Below are 22830 nucleotides of genomic sequence, written 5' to 3'. Positions count from 1 at the left end.
ACGTACCATTTGTACACTTTATTTGAAAAAAAAATGTTATTTGAAAGTCACAGAGAGAGAGAAGGAGAGACTAAGAGATCTCTATGGCCTGATTCTACAGATAGCTGCAGCAGTCAAGGCTGGGCCAGGCTAACACCGGGAGCCTGGAACTCCATTCTGGCCTGCCATGGACGGGGCAGCGACCTTCCAGGGCCTTTCCCAGAGCTGGATAAGAAGTGGAGCAACCAGAACATGAACCAGCACCCATGCAGAATGTCAGTGTCACTTTTCCCCTTTATGCTGTAACACCAGACCCCATTTCTAAAGTTCAAAAAGAATATTTTACATTGTAACAGATACATGCAAATATTGAAAAGGGTGCCCAGAGGGTAAAGATTACCTCTAGGGACAAATGAAAAAAAAGCATTTAGGGAAAGCATTCAATGGGGAGTAGAGGTATGGTACTTTAACAGCACCTGTATTTATTTCTTTGAGGAAAATGTAAAGCAAAAATTACAAAATGTTTATTTTGATAAAGCTATGTAGAGAGTATAAAGGTGTTTATTATATTATTTGCTATCCTTTGTATATATTTAATATATGTCATAATTTAAACATTTCTTATAGAAAAGGTCAAGCTGCGTGGTGTATCTGTTTTAAAAGGCCTATACCTTAAAATAAGGCATAAGGAAGTCCTTATCTATAATGACAAAAAATTAAAAACAAGATTAGTAAAATAAAATGTTGTATAGTTATAGAATGAACTGGCATTCAATCATAAATAAGTGACTGTTCAAAGTATGGTTATTGATTTGGAAAGATACAGATGAAACATAAAGTGGGAAAAAAAAACAAGCTTTCAACAAATGCATCAAATGGTTAAAACAAACTTCTCCTGTATGCAGAAACAGGCCAAAGTTCCACTAATGCACCTGTCATATTTTAATCTCTTATCAACTTGGATCCACAAAAACACGTTAGCTGTAAGGAGGCTAATCATAGCAATGAATGCAATACATTAATTCTGGAGTTTTGAACAGGAAAGATAGTGCTATAAATACTTATGCAGAGCAGTTGCATTTGAAGCCAAAAACAATTATTTCCCAGACTTGGTGCCAACAATGCCCACTTCGCCCGATGAGTCCTGCTCTGTACTTTACCATCGAGTCAGAGAGCTGCCAGAGCTAGAACAGTAATTTTGGTTGTTGATCTAACTAAAAAGAGCCAGGCAGACCATAAGCAGCTACTTACAAAATAAACTAAGCCAGGTTTGGAAATCAACACAACTCAAAGTCGTACTCACAAAGCCAGGCCATATTTACAAGAAAAAAAAATGCGACTACAAGCTGTTACTGAAAGAATTTTGAAGGAGAATAAAGTATTTGTACCCTCTGACAAATTGAAAATTGGATGTGTGCTCTAAGACCTGTATTCCATATTTTGTTAATTTAAAGTTGCCCCCAAAGATCTAAGAATCACAACAGGTTCTATTTTATGAAACTGTAATATCATACAATAAGAGATGGGGAAATAAGACTGTTAGAGAAAATATTTCCGTATCATTCCTTTATTGTGAAAAGATCTTGGTGTTCTTTATAATGCAGTGAAATATTTTTAGTACTGCTAAGACAGAAAGTTATAAACTTCACTATTATGTTAAAATTAGGCCTGGCCCAAACCATACAGTAGCAATTTGGATATAAGGTGTATTAAATCACATCTTCCAGAAGAGCTGATTCTGAATTCAATTACCCTTTGAGAGAAGACATCCCAGCTCGCATAATTTCATCAACCAGGAGAATGTTGGTAGCAATCATTGTGCTAAGAAGGAAGATGAGAGACTGAGTCAAGCCCGCTGAGCCATCCTCATCTTCCCCTCCCCTGCCCCCAAATAATCTTCAGAAATGAAGGCAATTACTTTTTAAAATATATATATATTGTTTTAATTAAAGATTTGCACAGAGAAAAGCAAACATCACTTTTTGTATTATAATTTCACTTCCTTTGCTGATAAGGTAGAAGACTGGCTTAAATTCCAGCAAAACTGAATTTGTTTTTAAGCATGTCATTTGCTTTGTCTGCACTATACACGTGGTGCTATTTCAGAAAACATTCCTCTTCCCCTGTCCTCTCAAATAAACAATAAAACTAATCTTCCTATGATTCACACCTATTAGAATTAAATATAAAGGGGATAATAAAATGACAGAAGTTAGTTTCTTTAGCTGGATAGAAAAATTTTAAAGTTATCAATTATATCCCTTAAATCTTACTCTTCATAGTACTAAAAACTTACCAAGAATGTAGAAGTTGTTTTTTCACACAATAATTATCCCAGACTCTTGCATCTGCTGCTACCATTGGTTCACCTGCGAAATATAAACCACTTCAATACTGCAACCTTGACAGACTGTATTAACATTGATTATATATTCTAATAATAATTTTAACATAATCCCAAAGCTGCTTTTGCCCAAGGTCCTCAATGACCTCCACACTGTAAAATCCAATGATCAGTTGGCAGGTCTCACCTATGAGAAGCCCTTAACACCACATCACACCCTCTGACCACTGTTCCCTCACTTGTCTGCCACGACACCACACTCCCGGGCTTTCATTTGTGCTAGTGGCCCCTCTTCTCCCTTGAACTCTTAATGTTTTTCAGTCCTAGATTCTCTATATATACTTATTCTCCTGACGTAATCTCATCCAGACATCTGAATTTAAATTATATAATGTGTGTGTGTACATACATACGTACCCAGACGACTCTCAAGGTTGGATCTCCAACCCAGACCTCTTTCTTGAACTCTAGACACAACTTGCTTAATTACTTGGATGACTTCAGACATTTCAAACTTGACTTCACTGACAACTGTAAGTTCCTCTTTTGCACAAACTGGCCTACCAACAGTCCTTTTCATGTTTCAACCTTTTGTTTGTTCAGCTGACTCCTCTCCAAGAGGTGTAGAATAGCCACAGTGAACCTGTTGGACCGTGCCACCCCTCTGTCCCAACGGCTTCCTGTTCCTCTACAGCACACATGCCTCCATGTGACCCTCAGTCACTGTTCTTGCTCCTCACCTCCTAAGCAGCATCACACAGTGGCCGGTCCGCTGGCTGCTCCCTGTACCCATGACACCAGCCCCGTACCCAGTGCCTACCTCCTCCCTCTTCCTTTGCCAGCACTGGTCCTCTCAGTGAGGCTGACTCTGACCAACCCCCTCCCCACCCTCCTATCCATGATCACCTTCATACTATTTTAATTTTTTCATAAAATCTGTTATTTTCTCAAATCTCAGAATAACTTGTTAAGGTTATAACTTATTGCCTATCTTCCCCCACTATAACATAAGCTCCCAAGGGCAGATATTTCTGTCTCTTTTGTTCTGTGTGAATCCCAAGAAGCAAATTGTAACCACTCTGTAACTGTTTCCTAAAGGAATGGATATATTTTTTAAGATTTATTTATTTTTATTGCAAAGTCAGATACACAGAGAAGAGGAGAGACAGAGAAGAAGATCTTCTGTCCCATGATTCACTCCCCAGGTGACCGCAATGGCCGGTGCTGTGCCAATCCAAAGCCAGGAGCCAGGAACCTCCTCCAGGTCTCCCACGCGGGTGCAGGGTCCCAAAGCTTTGCCTCAACTGCTGTCCCAGGCCACAAGCAGGGAGCTGGATGGGAAGTGGAGCTGCCAGGATTAGAAGCAGCGCTCATATGGGATCCTGGTGCATTCAAGGCAAGCACTTCAGCTGCTAGGCCACCGTGCCAGGCCCAGGAATGGATATTTTTAATAAGGTTAAAAGTAGAGCCCGGCAGCGTGGCCTAGCAACTAAAGTCCTTGCCTGCACCCGCGTGGGAGACCTGGAAGAGGTTCCAGGTTCCCGGCTCCGGATCGGTGCAGTACCGGCCATTGTGGTCACTTGGGGAGTGAATCATCGGATGGAAGATCTTCCTCTCTGTCTCTCCTCCTCTCTGTATATCTGACTTTGTAATAAAAATAAAATAAACCTTAAAAAAATAAAAAGTAAAGGCACCCAGGGCCTGATGCAACAGTGTAGTGGCTAAAGTCCTCATCTTGAATGCACCTGGATCCCATATGGGTGCTGGTTTTGATCCTGGCGGCCCTGTGGAGTAAACCATCTGATGGAAGCTCTCCCTTCTGTCTCTCCTCCTCTGTGTATATAGGCCTTTCCAATAAAAATAGATAAATCTTTACCAAAAAAAAAAAAAGTAAAGGCACCCAAAATTTAAATAATAAACAATGATAAGGCTACCCAAACCTTCAGCCCCTCACTGTAAGAAATGGATCACTAAAGAGTAGCCTGTTTATTAATCACATCATTTGTCTTCACTTACCAGTATTCAAATCTATGCCAACAAGTTGTTTTGATCCTATGTGCTCAGCCTGAACTTTTACCAGTGTTTCCTGCATGTCATAACCAGAATTCTGAGCAAGAACCTTCATGAATAAAAATAACAATATATGTGTATGGAATATCCTCACATACATATTTTAATGTCAACATAAAAATAAGGCACTATTTTGTCTTGTGAAAATGCAACTTTAGTGTAGTTGTCATCTTTTGAAGAATTCCATTGTTGATCTATATCAAATTATCATCTATCTGGTATTCCTGTAGATGCTTAAACCTACTTAAACAAATACTATGAATATCACACCAAATTCTGAGGACATCAGAGTTCCCCTCCTGTCTACATCAATCCCCCTCCTACCTTTTTTTTCTGTGTATGTTATGTGATTTTTGCTAGCCTGCTTTTTCCTGGGCCCCTACTGAAGGACACTGTCACGTTGGCAGCCTTCTGTGTCCTTCATCTTCAGGGAGTAATGACCTTTGGCAACAGGGATGGAGAAACATGCACCCAGCCAGGCTCATTTGCAAATGTCCCCCAAACCACCCTCTGAGGAGAAAGAGGTACCACCAGTGCACACTGGGGCTCCCAATTCATGGGGAAAGAGGAACTAGATATCTGATTCACAAAAGGTCCACAAACTGAGTCCTTTTAATTGAATTATCTTTTTCTAAAAGATTTATTTTTCTTTTTACTTGAAAGATAGTGTCAGAGAGAGAGAGAGAAATCTTCCATCTGCTGGTTCACTCCCCAAATGGCTGCAATAACTGCAGTTGAGCCTGTGCAGAGCCAGGGACTTCTTCTGGGTGACCCACGTGGGCACAGGGGTCCAAGGACTCGGGTACTCTTCCTCTGCCATTAGCAGTGAGCTGGGTCAGAAATAGAGCCACCAGAACTCAAACTGGCACCCAGACAGGATGCTGATGCCTCAGGTGGAGGCTTAGCTTGCAATGCAATGGTGCCAGCCCCAACTGTGATTATCAGAGACTTGCCTGGCTTTGTTAGTAATGTTTTAATGCATGGGTAATAACATATTAGAAATTGGGGGGGGCGGGAAGGCAGCATGATAGCCTAGTGGCTAAATTCCTCACCTTGCATGCACCGGAATCCCATATGGGAACCGGTTTGTATCCTGGCTGCTCCACTTCCCATCCAGCTACTTGCTTGTGGCCTGGGAAAGTAGTCGAGGATGGCTCAGAGCCTTGGGACCTTACACGTGTGTGAGAGACTCAGAAGAAGCCTCCAGCTCCTGGTTTCAGATCAGCTCAGCTCCGCCTGTTGTGACCACTTGGGGAGTGAGCCAGCAGATGGAAGATCTTTCTCTCCTCTCTCTATCTCTGACTTTCCAATAAAAATAAACAAATCTTTTAAAAATATATTAAAAATGTTTTTTATGTTTCTAAGAGATTCTCAGCCAAGTTCAGGGGAAGAGAAAAGAACAGTAGTTTTCTATCCTTCTATCACCAAATGGAAAAAATCTGATTTCTCTCCTTTTCTATGAATTATAATGACAACTGCAAATTGGCAGTATTTGAAATGCTAAACAGCCCAAAGTCCTCCCTTTTCACAATTTAAAGTGGCTACATTTTGGATACTATCAACAAGATGAAAATCTATCCTAAAATCTAATTAAATTTTAAGTCCTAAACATTTCAAACCCAGAAAAGGCCCCAAGGGGGTGCTTTGGCTGTTTCATAAAATTCCTGATAGGATTCTGGGCTGTTATATCAAGAATTTCCCTGGTACAGTTGTAAAATATCTTTAAAAAAGTAAAGAAAATTATGTAAGGAAATGTGAATACATGCCCATCTTTCTACTCTGCTGCCACATACAAACCTTATGTAGTTAAATACCTTTACGCCTAACCAGTACTTCAGCATCCGGAGAGTTCTACCTTGGGAATAATGAGTAAGGCGTCCGCAAAAGCTTGGACTCCAAGACGAGCTCTTCCTTTTATTTTGTGTTTATATTTAACAAGCGCTTCGGCCAGTGCTACTTCAACTGCACCTGCCCCTGGAACTACACAGCCTGTTGAAGAAAAAAAAAATGACTAGTAAGACATGCATACAAGGAAAGGAGTTGTGGTGGTGGGTGGGTGGAGACAATTAGCTCTTCAAGTGTGTTCTGCCATCAAGCCTCATTCTAGCATGCATTGAAATATATGCAGAAATCAGATCGGTGGCCCAGCTCAGTAACTATCCAGTTGTCCCATGAAGCACAGGAAGCCTCCTGAAGTTAAACCATGAAGCAGGTGCAGGTAACTAATTGTAATTGGCTTATTACGTTGGCAAATAGGACTGGACATTTCTTTCATTGTACTTTATTGTATTCTTACATGACTACATTTACAAAGTAGCTATTTAGAATTTGTAGTGGCACGTGACTGCTTGTAATACTGATCTGAAAAACTTTTAGACTGTAAGAATTTAGCCACTGCTTTTGGTATGGGATATTTGAGACTCAGCAGCATTGTTTTCTGTACTGGAGCAGATTGTGGGTGGTCATATCATTATAAGGTCAGAGTTTTAGTTAAATGCATTATTTTTCACAACAGGGCACAAACTTTTATATCTGCTAGTATGTTTTATAAAGCATATGACACTTCTGTGAGTCATTGCCAACACGCTCTGGAATCATCTCGTTTTAAAACAAAATCATTTAAAAGTAATCGCTCTTTTTAGCATACCATGTTTTAGTTATTTCCCGTTCTCCGACCTCACTTCACAGCAAAATTGTTGAAACAGTTGTTTACCCACAATGTGATTATATGATTATGTCCTATTTGCAGTTTTTAAGTCTCTTGTTGGAGCCAGTGTTTCACACAAGCACTCAGGTACTGCTTTGGGAGCCCGCATTCCATGTTAGACTGCCTGGGTTCAAGTCCTGGCTCTGCTCCCCATTCCAGCTTCCTAAGAATGCACCCCCAGCAGGCAAATGCCAGCCTATTCATCGCTGGCAGGGATGTAAGCCAGCACACCAGTGGTCAGTAGGAAGATTCCTCAGACAGCTAAAGACATATCTACCATCAGACCCAGTCATCTCACTCCTGGGAACATACTCAAATGAAATGAAACCTGCATACCAGAGAGGCACTGCAACCCCAGGTTATTAGTGGCACAATTCAGAATAGCTAAGATGTGGAAACAACCCACATACCCATCAACAGATAGGGTCCAGTGCAGTAGCCTAGTGGCTAAAATCCTCCTTGCATGTGCCAAGATCCCATATGGGCACTGGTTCTAATCCCAGCAGCCCCATTTCCCATCCAGCTCCCTGCTTGTGACCTGGGAAAGCAGTTGAGCACGGTCCAAAGCCTTGGGACCCTGCACCCACATGTGGGAGACCCAAAAGAAGCTCCTGGCCCCTGGCTTCAGATTGACTCAGTGTTGGCCACTTGGATGGAAGATCTTCCTCTCTGTCTCTTCTCTCTGTATAACTAATTTTCCAATAAAAATAAATATAAATCTTTAAAATAAATAAATGGATAAATACATCTTTAAAAATTAAAGAAAATGTGATACGTTTACTCCATGGAGTACTGCTCAGCCTTTTGCTACATTTGTAATGTCATGATTCATTTTATATATCTCTCTGCTTCCCCAGATACAAAGAGAATGTGAAAATAATGATCTCACCCACTTTCCTGTAGCCCTTGACCCTTACCACCCTAATTAACTATGTAAAAATCATCAAAATAAATTAATTTTAAGAAGAAAGAAAGTCAAGCCTTGTAACAGTAAAATGAATGATTATGCCACTGTAATAACTTGGAGACAAATTATAAGAGGAGATGCTAGGGAAGGAGGAGAGGAAGGGAAGAAGAGGAGGGATAATCCCCCATGCATACAAATACATGCATACATATATATATAACATACATAATGGAGAAAAACTGAATGCTTTCCTCCTAAGATCAAGAGTGAAGAATGGATTCCACTCTCATCACTTCTATACAACATTGTATTGGAGGTTCTCACTCATGAAAGGAGAAAACAGAAGGAAAAATATTCATATTTGAATAAAAGTAAAACTACATCAGCATACAACATGATCACTTATATAGAAAAGTCAATGAAATTTACTTGGCAGAGCTAGAAATCAATAAAATTTACTTTGTGGAGCTAGTAGAACTAGTAAGTATAGCAAGGCTGCAGAATATAAGATCAAGACACAAAAAATCAGCTATGTTTCTAAAACATTAGAAAATGAAGGGGCCAGCATAATGGTTCATTCACAACCTTCACACGCCAGGATCCCATGTGGCCATCAGTTCACGTTCCAGCTGCTCCACTTCCCATCCAGCTCCCAGCTTGTAGCCTGGGAAAGCAGTGGAGGATGGTCTAAAGCCTTGGGACCCTGCACCCGGGTGGGAGAACCCGAGAGGCTCCTGGCTTTGGATCAGCTCAGCTCTAGCCATTGAGGCTACTGGGGGAGTGCACCAGCAAATGAAAGACATTTCTCTTTATCTCTCCTTTTCTCTGTAAATCTGCCTTTCCAACAAAAATAAATAATCTTTAAAAAAAATAGGGCCTGGCACCCTCGGCAGCTCTACTTCCCATCCAGCTCCCTGCTTGTGGCCTGGGAAAGCAGTCGAGGACAGCCCAAAGCTTTGGGACCCTGAACGTGTGTGGGAGACCCGGAAGAGGTTCCTGGCTCCTGGCCTCAGATCGGCGCAGCACTGGCCATTGCGGTCACTTGGGGAGTGAATCATCGGATGCAAGATGTTCCTCTCTGTCTCTCCTCCTCTCTGTGTATCTGACTTTGCAATAAAAAATAAATAAACCTTCTTAAAAAACCAATAAGAATATCTGTTCTGGATAGCAAAAAGGCAGTGGCTACACAAGCAAAAAAAAGTGAAAACTCATTTATAGTGACGGAAAAATAGGGCAGCATGAAGAATGTCAAGAAGAAAGGATTGCCAAGGCACTGAGCAAACATTTGGGGGTAATGTGTATGTCTGTTATCATGACTGAATTTCTAGTCAGGGATATTGAAATGAGCTCATTATGTATCAGTTTTGATGACACCAAAGTGGCTGCAGCGACTTTTTAAGTAATCTGTTCATTCTTCTATAGATTCTAAATTCTTTTTTAGAAACAAATCGTTACCTTCTTTCATTTTATTTGGAAGGCAGAGAGAGAGAGAGAGATTTTTCACCCAGTAATTCACTCCCCCAATGGCTGTAATAGCCACAGCTGGACTAGGTCAAAGCCCAGAGCCTCATCCACGTGGGTGGCAGGGCCCCAACTCCTTGGGCCATCCCCTGCTGCCCGCAGGTACACCTCAGCAGGAAGCTGGATCATGAGCAGAGGAGTCAGCGCCTGAACCAGGCTCCCCATGTGGAATGCCGGAACGCGAAGGAGCATCTTCTCTGCTGCACCACATGCCCACTCCCAGCCCTTGAAACCATTAGTAATAACTTATTTATTCTATTTCCAGAGAGAAAAAGCCAGATTGACAGTGAGCCTTCCGCCCATTGGTTCACCTCCCAAATGTCCATAATATTTGGGGCTTGATCGGGCTGAAGCCAGGAGCCTGGAACTCATCAACCTGCGTCTCCTCCATGGGTAGCAAGAAGCCAGTTACTTGGGCCATCGTCTGCTGCCTTCCAGGATTTGCAAAAGCAGGAAGCTGCAATCAAAAACCTAAGCTGTGCATCAAACCCAGGTGCTCTGACACAGGATGTGAGTATGTTACCACCAGGCTAAAAGCCTACCCCCAGCTTTTTATTACAGACATTCTAGAGATCTGAAATGGTGTCCTTTGTTGTTATTATTCTAAGAAATTAGAGAGAGGGAGAGAAAGAAAGACCCTCCATCCTCTGGATTACTCCCCAAATGACCCCAGTGGCGGGAGCTGGTTCAGACTGCAGCCAGGATTCCAAAGTTCCATCCAAATTTCTCACATAGGTGCAGTGCAGGTATCTAAGGATTTGCCTGATCTTTCATTACTTTCCCGGGCACATTAGCAGAAAACTGACATCAGTAAGAGATGCTGGTGTTGGACCCAGTGCAATAGCCTAGTGGCTAAATCCTCACCTTGCATCGCAAGGATGTCATGTGGGTGCTGATTCGTATCCCAGCTGTTCCACCTCCCTTCCAGCTCCTGCTTGTGGCCTGGGATAGCAGTGGAGCATGGCCCAGAGCCTTGGGGCCCTGCACCCACATAGGAGACGCAGCGGAAGCTCCTGGCTCCTGGCTTTGGATCAGCTCAGCTCTGGCTATTTCCAGAGTTTTCATTTGGGAAGTGAACCTGCAGAAAGGAAATCTTTTTCTCTGTATCTGCTTCTCTCTGTGCACTTCCCTTTCCAATAAAATAAATAAATCCTGAAGAAAAAAAAGAAAGAGCGAGCGAGAGAGATGCTGGTGTTGCCAGTGGTGGCTCAGTGTGCTGTGCCACAATGCTGACCCCGAAATAGTATTTTATTGTAGTTTTGATTTACATTTCCCTAATGACAAATGATGTTGAGCATCTTTTCATGTGCCTATTATTCTTTAAAAAAATAGGTATAGTTTTTATTGGCTTATCCTAAATGTTTATAGAAGGAAGTTGGCTATAAACTCCCAACAAAGTTCTTATTCTTTCCTAATCTTTCTACAAATCATTCTACATCTGAGGTAATAGAATTTTAAGCAATAAAGCCTTTAAACGCTTAAAAACAAACTTCTAAAAATAAAAAAAAAACACATCAGCATTAAGTTAGCTGTGTTTTCATTTCATGAATAGAAATTAACTTAAAAGCATACCATACTACTAAGAACATTTCAAAGGAAAAATTTTATAGTCCAAACTACAAATTGTCCAAAATAAAGAGAAAATGTTAATTACTTATTTTTTAAAAAACCATTTAAAAACATTTTGACAGACTTACTGCTTCAAAGGGATTTTGTGGTAAGCGTCTTGATGCAGCACGTTAAACCACCACTTGAGACATCCACACTCCATGTTGGAGTGCCTGGGATCAAGTCTGGCTCCTCCTTTTATGAATCAATTCCTGTTAATACACTTAGGATGCAGCACAGGACAGACCAGAATTCCTGCTATGCCCCGGGAAGACCCAGATGCAGTTCCTGCCTCCTGCCCTTGGCCTAGTCCAGCCCCAACTATTGTATTTGAGGAGTAAGTCAATGAATCGAAGACCTTTTTATCTCTGTCTCTTCTGTCACTCTGCCTATTTAAACAAGTATATAAGCAAATATTTTTAAATGTTTGTAAATATTTGAGATTCAAAGCCATCACAACAAAAGGGCTTACCATCCTCAATGGCGTTTTTGATGGAATGAAGTCCATCTCTTATGGCATCCTTGGTTTGTGTTAACGTATGCTTATTAGGTCCTTTGACCAACAGGGTAACAGAGCGAGGGTTAATACAGTTCTCAATAAAAGTAAATTTTTCTTCACCCTAAATATAATACAAGAAATATGCTTATATTCAGTTTTGTTAAAAAATCAAGAACATATTGGAATACGATTTTCATGTGAAGAGCACTTGTTATCAAATATGACTAAAGGTATGTCTAAAACTAGAAAATATGTACCTGAAATCTTAACTAACATTTAGGCAAATAAATTATAAATTTTTTCCTGTGGGATTAGTCATATCTCAAAATGCAACACGTGAATTAAAAGCTTAAAAGATATCTGTGGGGTTTTTTCCTCAAAAAGCAGCCTAGGGTACATTCACAGAAATACTCACTAATGTATGCTCGTATACAAGACCAGCATAGCCCAGGCACTCTACACTGAGATCTTCCAGAGAATTCACAGCCATTCCACCACAAGCAAGAGAGAGTCTGAAATTACATGTCACCATAAATTTTGATTATAGAAAACATAAAGGCTAATGAAGAAAAGATATTTAACACAAAGGACTGCATTGTGATTCTTTTATACTCATATTGCTTGGGCAAAGCTTTTTAATTTTTTTAGTTGACAAACTATATATTTATCATGTTTAATATGATATTTTAAAATATTTTAAGATAAAATCCTTTCACGGTTGTGAAAAACTAGATCAAGCTAATTAACATGCATTACCTCAGCGTTATAGTGGTCAGAACATGTAAAATCTATTCTGCATTTTTCAAGAATATATTCATTATGGTCATCATATTGCACATGTTTTGAACTTATTCCTCCTACCTGGAATTTCATATCAATTAACCAACATCTCCCTAATGCTTCAACCCCTATCACCATTACTCACCTTTCTCCTACCTACTTCTGAGCTCAATATTAAGTAAGATCATGTGCTATCGTCTTGTTTTAAAAATCTCTTTTAGGAGCCAGGGTTGTAGTACAGCATGCTAAGCCACTGTTTATAACTTGGCATCACATATTAGAGTGCCAGTTCAGCAGTTCTCTGCTGCTCCTCTTCTAATCCAGCTCCTTGCTAATGTACCTGGGAAAGCAGCAAGGGGTGGCCTGAAAACGTGCGACTCTGCCACCCATGTTGGAGACCTCGATGAAACACCTGCCTTCTGGTTGCAGCTTAGTTTAGCCCCAGCCATCATAGCCATTTCGGAAATGAACCAGTGGGTGGAAGATATCTCTCTCTCTTTCTCTCTCTTTCAAACTGCTTTTCAAATACATAATTAAATTTTTTTTTACTTTAGTGATTTTTACATAGTTGATTAGGGCTCAAAGGGTCAAGGACTACAGGAAAGTGGGTTAGACCATTGTTTCCACCTTCTCTTTTTTCCTTCCTGAATCTGGGGGAAGGAGAGAGATAAAGGGAGAAGTCACAACCACCTTCCCAACCATCCCAGAGTTCCCAGTGTGGGGCATGCTCCAAGGGCACTGCTCAAGTGGTTTCAATAGTTCAGCAGTTCTGTATTGCTCCCAATATTGCCACTCCAATCATGATGAAATCTCTTCAGAATCCACCAGCTGACATAGTCCACCTCAGAATCTCCGTTTGCCCAGGTATTCACTGCCAACACATGGCTGGGGTAGTTAATTGATTTGTCCTATCCTCTGTCCTCTGTTCCTATGCAGGCTCCAATGTACTGCCATATCTTCCATGTGCATCTGGATATGCTGTCCACTGCTCCGTCTGAGCCACTGAGGAGGCTCAGCTTTGATACATGCACTCCATGATCAGAAAATGGAACCTGCAATTCTCCTCATGGTTGGGGTTCTGAGTCCAGCAGTATAATTGGGGGGCTCCCCAAAGAAACTTTGTCTGAAGTAATCCCAGACCAGATTCGTGGGTGTGCTTGCCAGTACAGATCTGGCATAGTCTGTCGCCCAAATCATCTTATGTGTATGATAGTGGTTGCAATTGTTGGGTCAGTTCTGCCTCCAACCTTGTCTTCTACACAAATCAATGGGTGTTGGAGCCCATCCCAATCCTGCCCACCACACACTTGGCCACATAAACCAGTGGGAGCTGCAGCCTAGTTGGGGTGACTCCCCATAACCCCCGCCAGGCCCATCCCTGTCTGGTTCCCATGTTTGCCAGTATGTACAGCAGACTGGTCCAGTCTGTCCCACATCCCATTCAGCTCACATATATGTCAATGGGCACTGAAGCCTAGTTCAATCCAACCAGCTCCACTATTCAGCCCACACACCTGCTGAAGGGTGCCATTCTCTGTCTAGCCATGCCTGCCCCAGTCCTGGTTCTCATGCTCATCAGATGGAGTGGAAACCCAGGAAGAAGGTGCCCAGTGGTTCCCTCCTGGGCCCATTCCCACTCCCAGATCATGCACTTTTCAAGTGATTCTGCAGTTTAGCTTCACAGAATTAGCACCCCATGCCAGCACCTGCCTGCTGATGCTGTGGCAGAGCTCAACCAACCCACAGCCACTCTGGCTTATGCATGCACTAGTAGGAACAATCAACACAGCCTGGCTTTTTCCTGGTCCAGCTCACATGAGTCCAACAGGTGTTGTAGCTCTGCCTGGTCTGTCTGGTCTTCCCCCATCCCAACTCACGCTCTCCAGTCCCCCAAAAGTCTGCACCTACCTGAGCTAGATCAAGGTGTGGCCAGGAGCCAGGAATGCAACCCAGTTCGGCCACTTGGATGGCAGGAAGCCAAGTACTCGAGCCATCATTGCTGCCTCCAAGTCATTATTGATGGGAAGATAGAATTAGGACCCAGAACTAAGAATCTCACCAAGCACTCTGACGTGGGACATGGACATCTTGAACACGATGCCAAATGCCTATTCCTACAATTCTCATTTTCAGCAGTTCAATATTTACTGCAATTAAGAACTAAACTTGGGATATGTATACTACTAGTTTATTCTGTGGTGCTTATATATAAGCTAAAAGGACTAGACTATATGAGATAATTTTAATTTAATCTGATAAAAATATGAAAATACCTACTTATGTGAGAGTTTACCTTTCCATATTTCTTCTTTTTGCTCTGCGAAGAGCTACAATTCCATGTTTTGCCAGAGTTTCTAAGGAAAACGGATCAATTCCCTATAATCAAATTAACATGAAAGTTATAGGCATTTGAAAAACATATTGTTTTGTTTTGTTTCAGTTTTTAAGTTGACTTATTTACTGGAAAGGCGGAGTGACACACAGAGAAAGAGAGAGGGAGAGAGATTTTGCAATGGCTGGTTACTCTACATATGCCATTGAGAGCCAAAGCAAAGCCAGGAACCTAGAACTCCATCTAGTCCTCTCCCATGGGTGGCAGAGACCCAAGTACTTTTACCATTATCTACTGCCTCTCGGGATGCATATCACAGAAAGCTGGAGGAAGCAGCCGAGGCACTTCATCACAGGCACTTTGAGATAGAATGCAGACATCCCAAATAGCACTTTAACCCACTTTTCCATATTATCTGCCCCTATAAACATGTTTCAGATTAGTACTCCTCACTTTTAAATTGCCACACAGCTTTAAAAATTCTTAAGTACCCATGAGTTTTTTGTTTATGTAAATTGTATCTATATTTCTTATCATGTTAAAATATTCATTAACCTATTATAAATAATGAACCCATTTTATGTTCAGATAACTACATCTACAAAAGAAAATTTACTATACTTTCAAAACAAAAATGCATATAGTGAGAGTGGCATCATTATTTTATGTTTGCAAACTTCTTTAATATCCATCATAATAGAAAACAAGTAGAATTCCCTATCAGTATTTGCATTCATTGTGGTGTGATATATTATCTTACTTCATGTATATTAAGAAAATATATCCCCAACACAGATATCTACTGAAAAGGAAGGAAACTTTAATAATCTAGTTTAGATAACTGTAGATAATCTTCTTCCATATTACATTTTTACAAAATGAAACTAGTCATTTTTAAACGATTAGTTTCAACGCGGAACTGCATAAATGAACTTCTTGTTATTTTCTCATTTTAAAATCTGGTCCATTTTGTATTTCATTTTTAAATTTATTTTTTATAAAGATTTATTTTTATTTGAAAGGCAGATTTTACAGAGAGACAGAAAGAGAGGTCTGGTTCACCGGTTCATTCATCAAATGGCCACAACAGCTAGAGCTAAGCTGATCCAAAGCTGGGAACCAGGAGCTTCTTCTGAGTCCCCCACATGGGTACAGGGACCCAAGGACTTGGTCCATCCTCTGGTGCCTTCCCAGGCCAAATGAGGAGCGCTGGAGCAGCCAGAACATGAACTGGCCACCCATATGGGTTGCTGGCACTAACTACTAGCCACCATGTCGGCCCCTTTAATGTTTATTTCTTCTGTTTGAAAGGCAGAGTGAGAGAGAGACAGACAGACAAAGGATATTTTTCATCTGCTAGTTTACTTACCAAATTCCCACAGCTAGGACTAGGCTAGGCTGAAGCTAGGAGCCTGGGAGTTCATCTGTGTCCCCCACATACGTATCAAGGGCCCAAGCATTTGAGTTATTATCTGTTGCTTCCCAAGACATTAACAGGAAACTGGACTGCATATGGGACCTGGGACTCAAACTGATACTCCAGTATGGGATGCCAGTGTTGCAAAAGGCAGTTTAATCCACAGTCTCCTGTTTTGCATTTTACATTTGCACAATTTTGTTAAAATAGCTAGTTAGGCCTAGAACGATGGCTCAGTGGCTAAATCCTCACCTTGCAAGTGCTGGAATCCCATATGAGTGTCACTTCATGCCTCAGCTGCTCTACTTCCCATCCAGCTCCCTGCTTGTGGCCTGGGAAAACAGTCGAGGACAGCACAAAACCTTGGGACCTTGCACATGTGTGGGAGACCTGGAAAAAGCTCCTGGCTCCTGGCTTTGGATCAGCTCAACTCCGGTCATTACAGCCATTCAGGAAGTGAACCAGAAGATGGAAGATCTTTCTGTATTTCCTTCTCTCTATAAATTTACTTTTTCAATAAAAATAATAGATCTTTGTTTAAAAAAAATAGCTAGTTTAGCCACTTCTTTGATATTTAGAAAATACTGGCTCACCAAGTTAAGCAACACTTCCAAATGTTAATGTATTTCATAGTTATACAATATTTAGAAAACCCAGATTTGCTAATATTATCACTATCAGAAAAGTATTAAGTATTGGGAAGCAGTCAAGCCCACAGTAGCAGATGTGAAATTTCTGAAATTGTAATTTTTGTTTGAAAGCCAAAATATTGCCTTACAGACAATATTTGTTGTAGTGACAGAATTACTTCACTAATTTTTGAGGAAATATTACCAGATATCAAAATCTAAATCTAAATCACTACATTCTGTCTGTCAGTCATTCTTTCAAGTGAAAAAAGTCTTTCCATGAAAAAAAAAGTGGAGAATTTAGCTCACAACTCAATTACGTGAGACACTGTCTTATTTTGGCATTTGGTAGAAATGCATTGTGGGGCCCGGCGGCGTGGCCTAGCAGCTAAAGTCCTCGCCTTGAATGCCCGGGGATCCCATATGGGCGCCGGTTCTAATCCCAGCAGCTCCACTTCCCATCCAGCTCCTTGCTTGTGGCCTGGGAAAGCAGTCGACGACCCAAGGATTTGAGACACTGCACCCGCGTGGGAAACCTGGAAGAGGTTCCTGGTTCCTGGCTTTGGATCGGCGCGGATCGGCACGCATTGGCCCGTTGCGGCTCACTTGGGGAGTGAAACATCGGATGGAAGAACTTCCTCTCTGTCTCTCCTCCTCTCTGTATAACTGACTTTGTGATAAAAATAAATCTTTAAAAAAAGAAAGAAATACATTGTGTGTGCTTCATTTTTATGACACAAAAATTTTTTTGAAAGATTTTTATTCATTTTATTACAGCCAGATATACACAGAGGAGGAGAGACAGAGAGGAAGTTCTTCCGTCCGATGTTTCACTCCCCAAGTGAGCCGCAACGGGCGGATGCGCGCCTATCCGAAGCCGGGAACCAGGAACCTCTTCCGGGTCTCCCACGCGGGTGCAGTGTCCCAATGCATTGGGCCGTCCTCGACTGCTTTCCCAGGCCACAAGCAGGGAGCTGGATGGGAAGTGGAGCTGCCGGGATTAGAACCGGTGCCCATATGGGATCCCAGGACTTTCAAGGAGAGGACTTTAGCCGCTAGGCCACGCCGCCGGGCCCATGACACAAAATTTTTAAGGGCAATATATTTAAGGTCCAAATTTTAATAAAATTCATTCGTTTTACTGCTTCATCAAGACATGCTGAAACCTGTATCTCTGCAATTTCTTTCTTTACTTTTTCTTTCTTTCTTTTTTTTAACTATACGTGTGAGATGGTATGGCAATAAAGAAGGTGAGAGGCAGACCGAGGCAGACACTTGGCTTAAGATTCATCCTGGGGCACTTGCAACCTATATTGAAATGCCTGTCTGGGCTCCCAGCTCCTCTTCCAGCTAAAGTCCAACCTTGGGAGGTAGCAGATGATGGTTCAAGTACACAGGTCCCTGCCACCTGCACAGAACACTAAGATTGAGTTCTAGCTTTAGCCTGGTGCAACAATGGCTATTACTGCCACTTGAGAAGTGAACCAGTAGATGGAAGATCTTTCCTTGTCTGCCTCTGTGTTTTTCAAATAAAAACAAATAAATACAAATAATTTTGAAAGAATATGATGACTAGTGGTATAGTTTGGTGCTACTGCTTTGAACACACTGAGGTGCCAACTGTTTTACCTCATTGCCTTTGTACCATTACTGTAAATGGCAACACACACAAAAGGCATGATGATGGTGATGATGAAGAAAACAGTTTTGGTCTCAGGCTCCCCAAAAGGATCTTAGAAACTCTTAGGAGCCAATGACTACCTTTTCAGAAATGCTAAAAAAAAAAAAAAGTTTACAAACAAAGCTACAGTTTCTTTCTCACCTTTTGATTAATAACAACAAATCCTTTGTGGGACATATCACAAACTTTGTTTTTCAAGTCTATGATCTTTTGTACTCTGTCCTCAATAAATTTTCTTTCAGCTTTTACTAATTTTTCTTTTTCTTCTGCAGTCTTATAAAAGAAGCCAGAGTTCACCTCTCTGAAAGGTTAATTTAAAAAAAATCAGTAAATTAGGGGGAGAGGGAAGAGAAAACCAAGAAGGACTCTACACTAATCAATATTTGTGAACAAAGAAAAAGATTACAAAATAATTTTAGAAAACAATTTCAAAAATTCTGAGAAGAAATCGACACATACGTTTTTTCATATTCTAGTGATACATTGCAAGTAAAAATAAATGCATCTTCTACTAGTTTCTTCATATCTGGATGACGGGCACCATGATCCAAAACCAATCCTTTGATTAACCTATTAACACATGATGTGTCTTAATCAGAATAGACACACTAAAATTTGGTATACAATTAGAATCATACTCTTTAAATTATAACAAAATTGCCAGGGCACACAATGTTTCCTTGCACCAACTTGAAATCTAACTTATAATTAGTAGACTTAGGAAGAAGAATCTACTTCAACTGGAAAGTCACAATGAAAAGTCAAACCAAAATTATTCTCTGAGTTATACGCCTCAAAAATATGATACAGCTATCCAGGAAAAGAAAAGCAGGATCATGTCAGTTTCTTAGGAACATGTGTTCAAATTTTAATTATGTGGAAAAAAATGCTAACCTAAATGCCCAACAAAAGAGAATTCTTTAGCAAATAATGACCCAACCATTTTATAGTCATGAAAACTATGTAATAACACAGAAAAAAAAAAATTACAGGATAATAGTTACATGGTAGAGGTTATAGAGTGGGTTCGGTTTCCCAAATATCCCTGCAAAAGTATATTTTTATTACTTTATAAAGTTCATTTATAACATTAGAGGATGACATTTCCAATGAATCTTTTTAAACTAATATTTGTTAGATATTAAATAATTATTTTAAGTAGTACAATAAAATAAGAAAATTTTTTAGTTTTTTTTTTAAAGATTTATTTATTTTTATTGGAAAGGCGGATATACATAGAGGAGGAGACACAGAGAGGAAGATCTTCCATACAATGATTCACTCCCCAAGTGAGTGCAATGACCGGTGCTGCGCCGATCCGAAGCCAGGAACCTGGAACCTCCTCCAGGTCTCCCATGCAGGTGCAGGGTCCCGACTGCTTTCCCAGGCCACAAGCAGGGAGCTGGATGGGAAGTGGAGCTGCCGGGATTAGAACTGGCGCCCATATGGGATCCCGGCGTGCTCAAGGCGAGGACTTTAGCAGTTAGGCCACGCCGCCGGGCCCGAAAATTTTTCAGTTTTTAGAAAAGATTTATTTGTTTTTATTGAAAAGGCATATTTCACAGAGAAGGAGAGGGACAGAGGGAGAAGGAAATGGTATAATGGCTGGAGCTGAGCTGGTCCAAAGGCAGGAATCAGGAACACTTTCTTGTCTCCCATACAGGTGCAGGGTCCCAAGGCTTTGATACATCTTCTGCTGCCTTCCCAGGCTACAGGCAGGAGCCAGATGGGAATTGGAGCAGCCACAAACTGAAACCCATATGGGATGTCATTTCTTGTAGACAAAGGATTAGCCAATTGAACCATCGCACCAGCCCCAGGAATTTTTCAATTTTCAAGATCATCAGGGGGCTGGGAAAGTGGTATAGCATGATAATCCTCTACCTGTGGCACCGGCATCCCAAATGGACACTGGCTCATATCTCAGTTGCTCTACTTCCGATCCAGTTCCCTGCCAACGACCTGAGAGTACAGCAGAGGACAGACCAAAGCCTTGGGCCCATGTGGCACACCCCAAGAAGCTCCTGGCTCTCAGCTTCAGACTGGTCCAGCTCTGGTCATGGCAGCCATTTGGAAATGAAGCATCAGATGGAATATCTCCCTCTCTGTCCTTCCCTCTCTCTGTCTTTGTATTTTTGCCTTTCAAGTAAAAATAAATAAAATCCTTTAAAAAAAAAAAAGACAACCAGATTACTTCCCCTGTGAAGATATTCAAGAACAAGAAAACTGTACTGCCATATTCTTTTCAAGCCCTCCTCATTCTCACTAAGTGACCTTGCTAGAGCCTCCTACTGCTGTGAATGACCCGTTCATGTTCTTCTCCAGGATTACCACCCTCTGTTGCATACTGGATCCTATTTCCTCTCTCTATTCCTGACTTGTCCCTTCTTATCCCAAATCACTTCTTCTTCCCTACAGGAGCATTCTTTTCAATATACTAATACCTAACTTTAGAGCAAAGAATTCACAGCAGGCCTGGTGGTGCAGTGGGTTAAGCTACTGCTCCGAATGCCCTCATTCCATATCAGAGAGTTGGTTCATTCTGGCTCCTCTTCTCCCAGTCCAGTTTGCTGCATTATTAGCACTATTAGCATCCCGGGAGGCAACAGTGATGACCTGAGTGATCTCCCACATTGGGCTCCTGCGATCACGGGAGATCAAGAAGGAGTTCTAGATTCCTGGCTTCAGCTTGACCTAGTGCTCAATGCTGTGGACACCCAGGGAGTGAGCTAGTAGATACAAGATCACTCTCTCTCCCTCATTCTCTCCTTCCCACCTATCACTCAGCCTTTCAAAAGAAATAGAAATAAAATGAGGAGTTCTCCTGCCTTAGCCCCATCCCCATAATCTCTTGTAGTCCCTGCTCCCATGTTTCTGTTCCCTCCTACCCTAGCATTCTCACTACTTCTCTTCCTGTTCTGCCCATCTGCAGTTTTTCATTTCCACCTCTTTATGGAATCAGTGCCCATTAAAATCACCAGAAGACTAATTGCTTTCCAAATATAATGATCAATTCTCTGTTCACAACAATGGACTTGAACTTGCAGCGGCTATGACCACAGTGACAGTTCTCTTTTTTGGCATACTTTCTTCTCTTGGCTGCTGGGACACTACTCTCCCGGCTTTCCTACTTTGCTGACCTGCCTTTTCAGTCTCCTTTGCTGAACCTTCTCTGACCTAAACACTGGAGCTCCCCAAGCTCAATCTTTCACACTCATTTCCCACCTGATCTCAGTAGTTTTTACCATGTTCAGTTACCTAGTCATGATGACTCACAATATTTAACAGTCCAGATCCCTATTCTGTGCTCCACAAAGATCTCTCCTACTCCTCGACATCTCCATGAGGATGTCTAATAGACATCTCAAACATGATACTCTACAAGTTCAGTTCCTGGTTTACTTCCTTGTTCTTCCCATTCTGCATTCCAACAAATGACACCTGCACTTCTCTAGTTGATCATGCAAAATCCCCAAAACACCATTGACTCCTCTATTTGTCATGTTTCTCACTGAATGATTGTTTCCCTTCCTTCTAAATAGACCCTGATCTAAACCATTTTCATTTCTCACCTGGACTATAACAAAAACTTCCTAATCAGTCTCCTGTTGCTTCCTTTTCCCACTCTTCCACCTCCCAACATGTTCTATGGGGTGTTTGGCATGCATCACATATAGTTTTCTAAAAAATAAAACAACCTGTTACTATTGGATAAGTTAATGTGAACCAAAACTACTACCCAAATTAACTGAACATGCTGGATTAAAAACAAAACAAACAAAAAAAAAATGTTGGAGAGCTAAAAGATATCAAAGACTCATTAGACAGCACTTGAAAATACTGTAAGAACTCCAAAAAGGGAAACTGAGGTACTTTTCTCTTAAAGTTATTTGAAAAAACCAGGCAAATCTGAACTTGGATTTCAATGAATTCATGATGAGAAAGGGGAAAAAATTAAAACCCCAGGACTCATCCAAAGTGGAAACTCTGATGAGCTGCTCTTCACATTAAGCTCAAACCACAAAGGATTACATATTCAGGGTCATCCAGAAGGATGAACTACAAATTACCATCCTTCACATGGTCTTGCAGTCATAATTCTTACTGAAAAACTATTTTAAAGAAAACCTCAGGCTCTAAGTTTAATTTAAAGTGGTCCCTGGGCTCCTTAAACCTTAATGCAGATAGGTGCCTTCATCCCAAGATCTCAAATACTTCGACAAACACTTTTCCCAAGCACAATGAATCATGCAGCTGAATACGAACTAGAAAAATACAATAAACACCAGAAACAGACAAGCTGGGGCCAGTGTGGTGGCTCATAGGCTAGTCCTCTAACTGCAGTGCCGGGATCCC

At 41.2% G+C, this 22830-nt stretch overlaps 1 protein-coding gene across 1 annotated transcript in view; it reads right to left on the bottom strand.

Moving 5' to 3' along the window:
- Positions 1-1617: 1617 nt before the first annotated feature.
- The window catches only part of CCT6B (chaperonin containing TCP1 subunit 6B), a 31997-nt gene continuing 10784 nt past the window's right edge, over positions 1618-22830 (bottom strand). The window contains exons 6-14 of the mRNA XM_058676191.1: positions 18934-19044; positions 18616-18775; positions 14709-14791; positions 12051-12147; positions 11609-11756; positions 6249-6382; positions 4340-4442; positions 2276-2348; positions 1618-1800 (exon numbers count right to left, since the gene is read on the bottom strand). Of these exons, the coding sequence (XP_058532174.1) occupies positions 1728-1800; positions 2276-2348; positions 4340-4442; positions 6249-6382; positions 11609-11756; positions 12051-12147; positions 14709-14791; positions 18616-18775; positions 18934-19044 (982 nt within the window). The 3' untranslated portion in view covers positions 1618-1727. The remainder of the gene's footprint in view (positions 1801-2275; positions 2349-4339; positions 4443-6248; positions 6383-11608; positions 11757-12050; positions 12148-14708; positions 14792-18615; positions 18776-18933; positions 19045-22830) is intronic.

The sequence above is a fragment of the Ochotona princeps genome, chromosome 17 (genome assembly GCF_030435755.1).
Source record: "Ochotona princeps isolate mOchPri1 chromosome 17, mOchPri1.hap1, whole genome shotgun sequence".
In the NCBI taxonomy this organism is placed as follows: domain Eukaryota; kingdom Metazoa; phylum Chordata; class Mammalia; order Lagomorpha; family Ochotonidae; genus Ochotona; species Ochotona princeps.
This window is presented reverse-complemented; position numbering and strand designations above follow the sequence as displayed.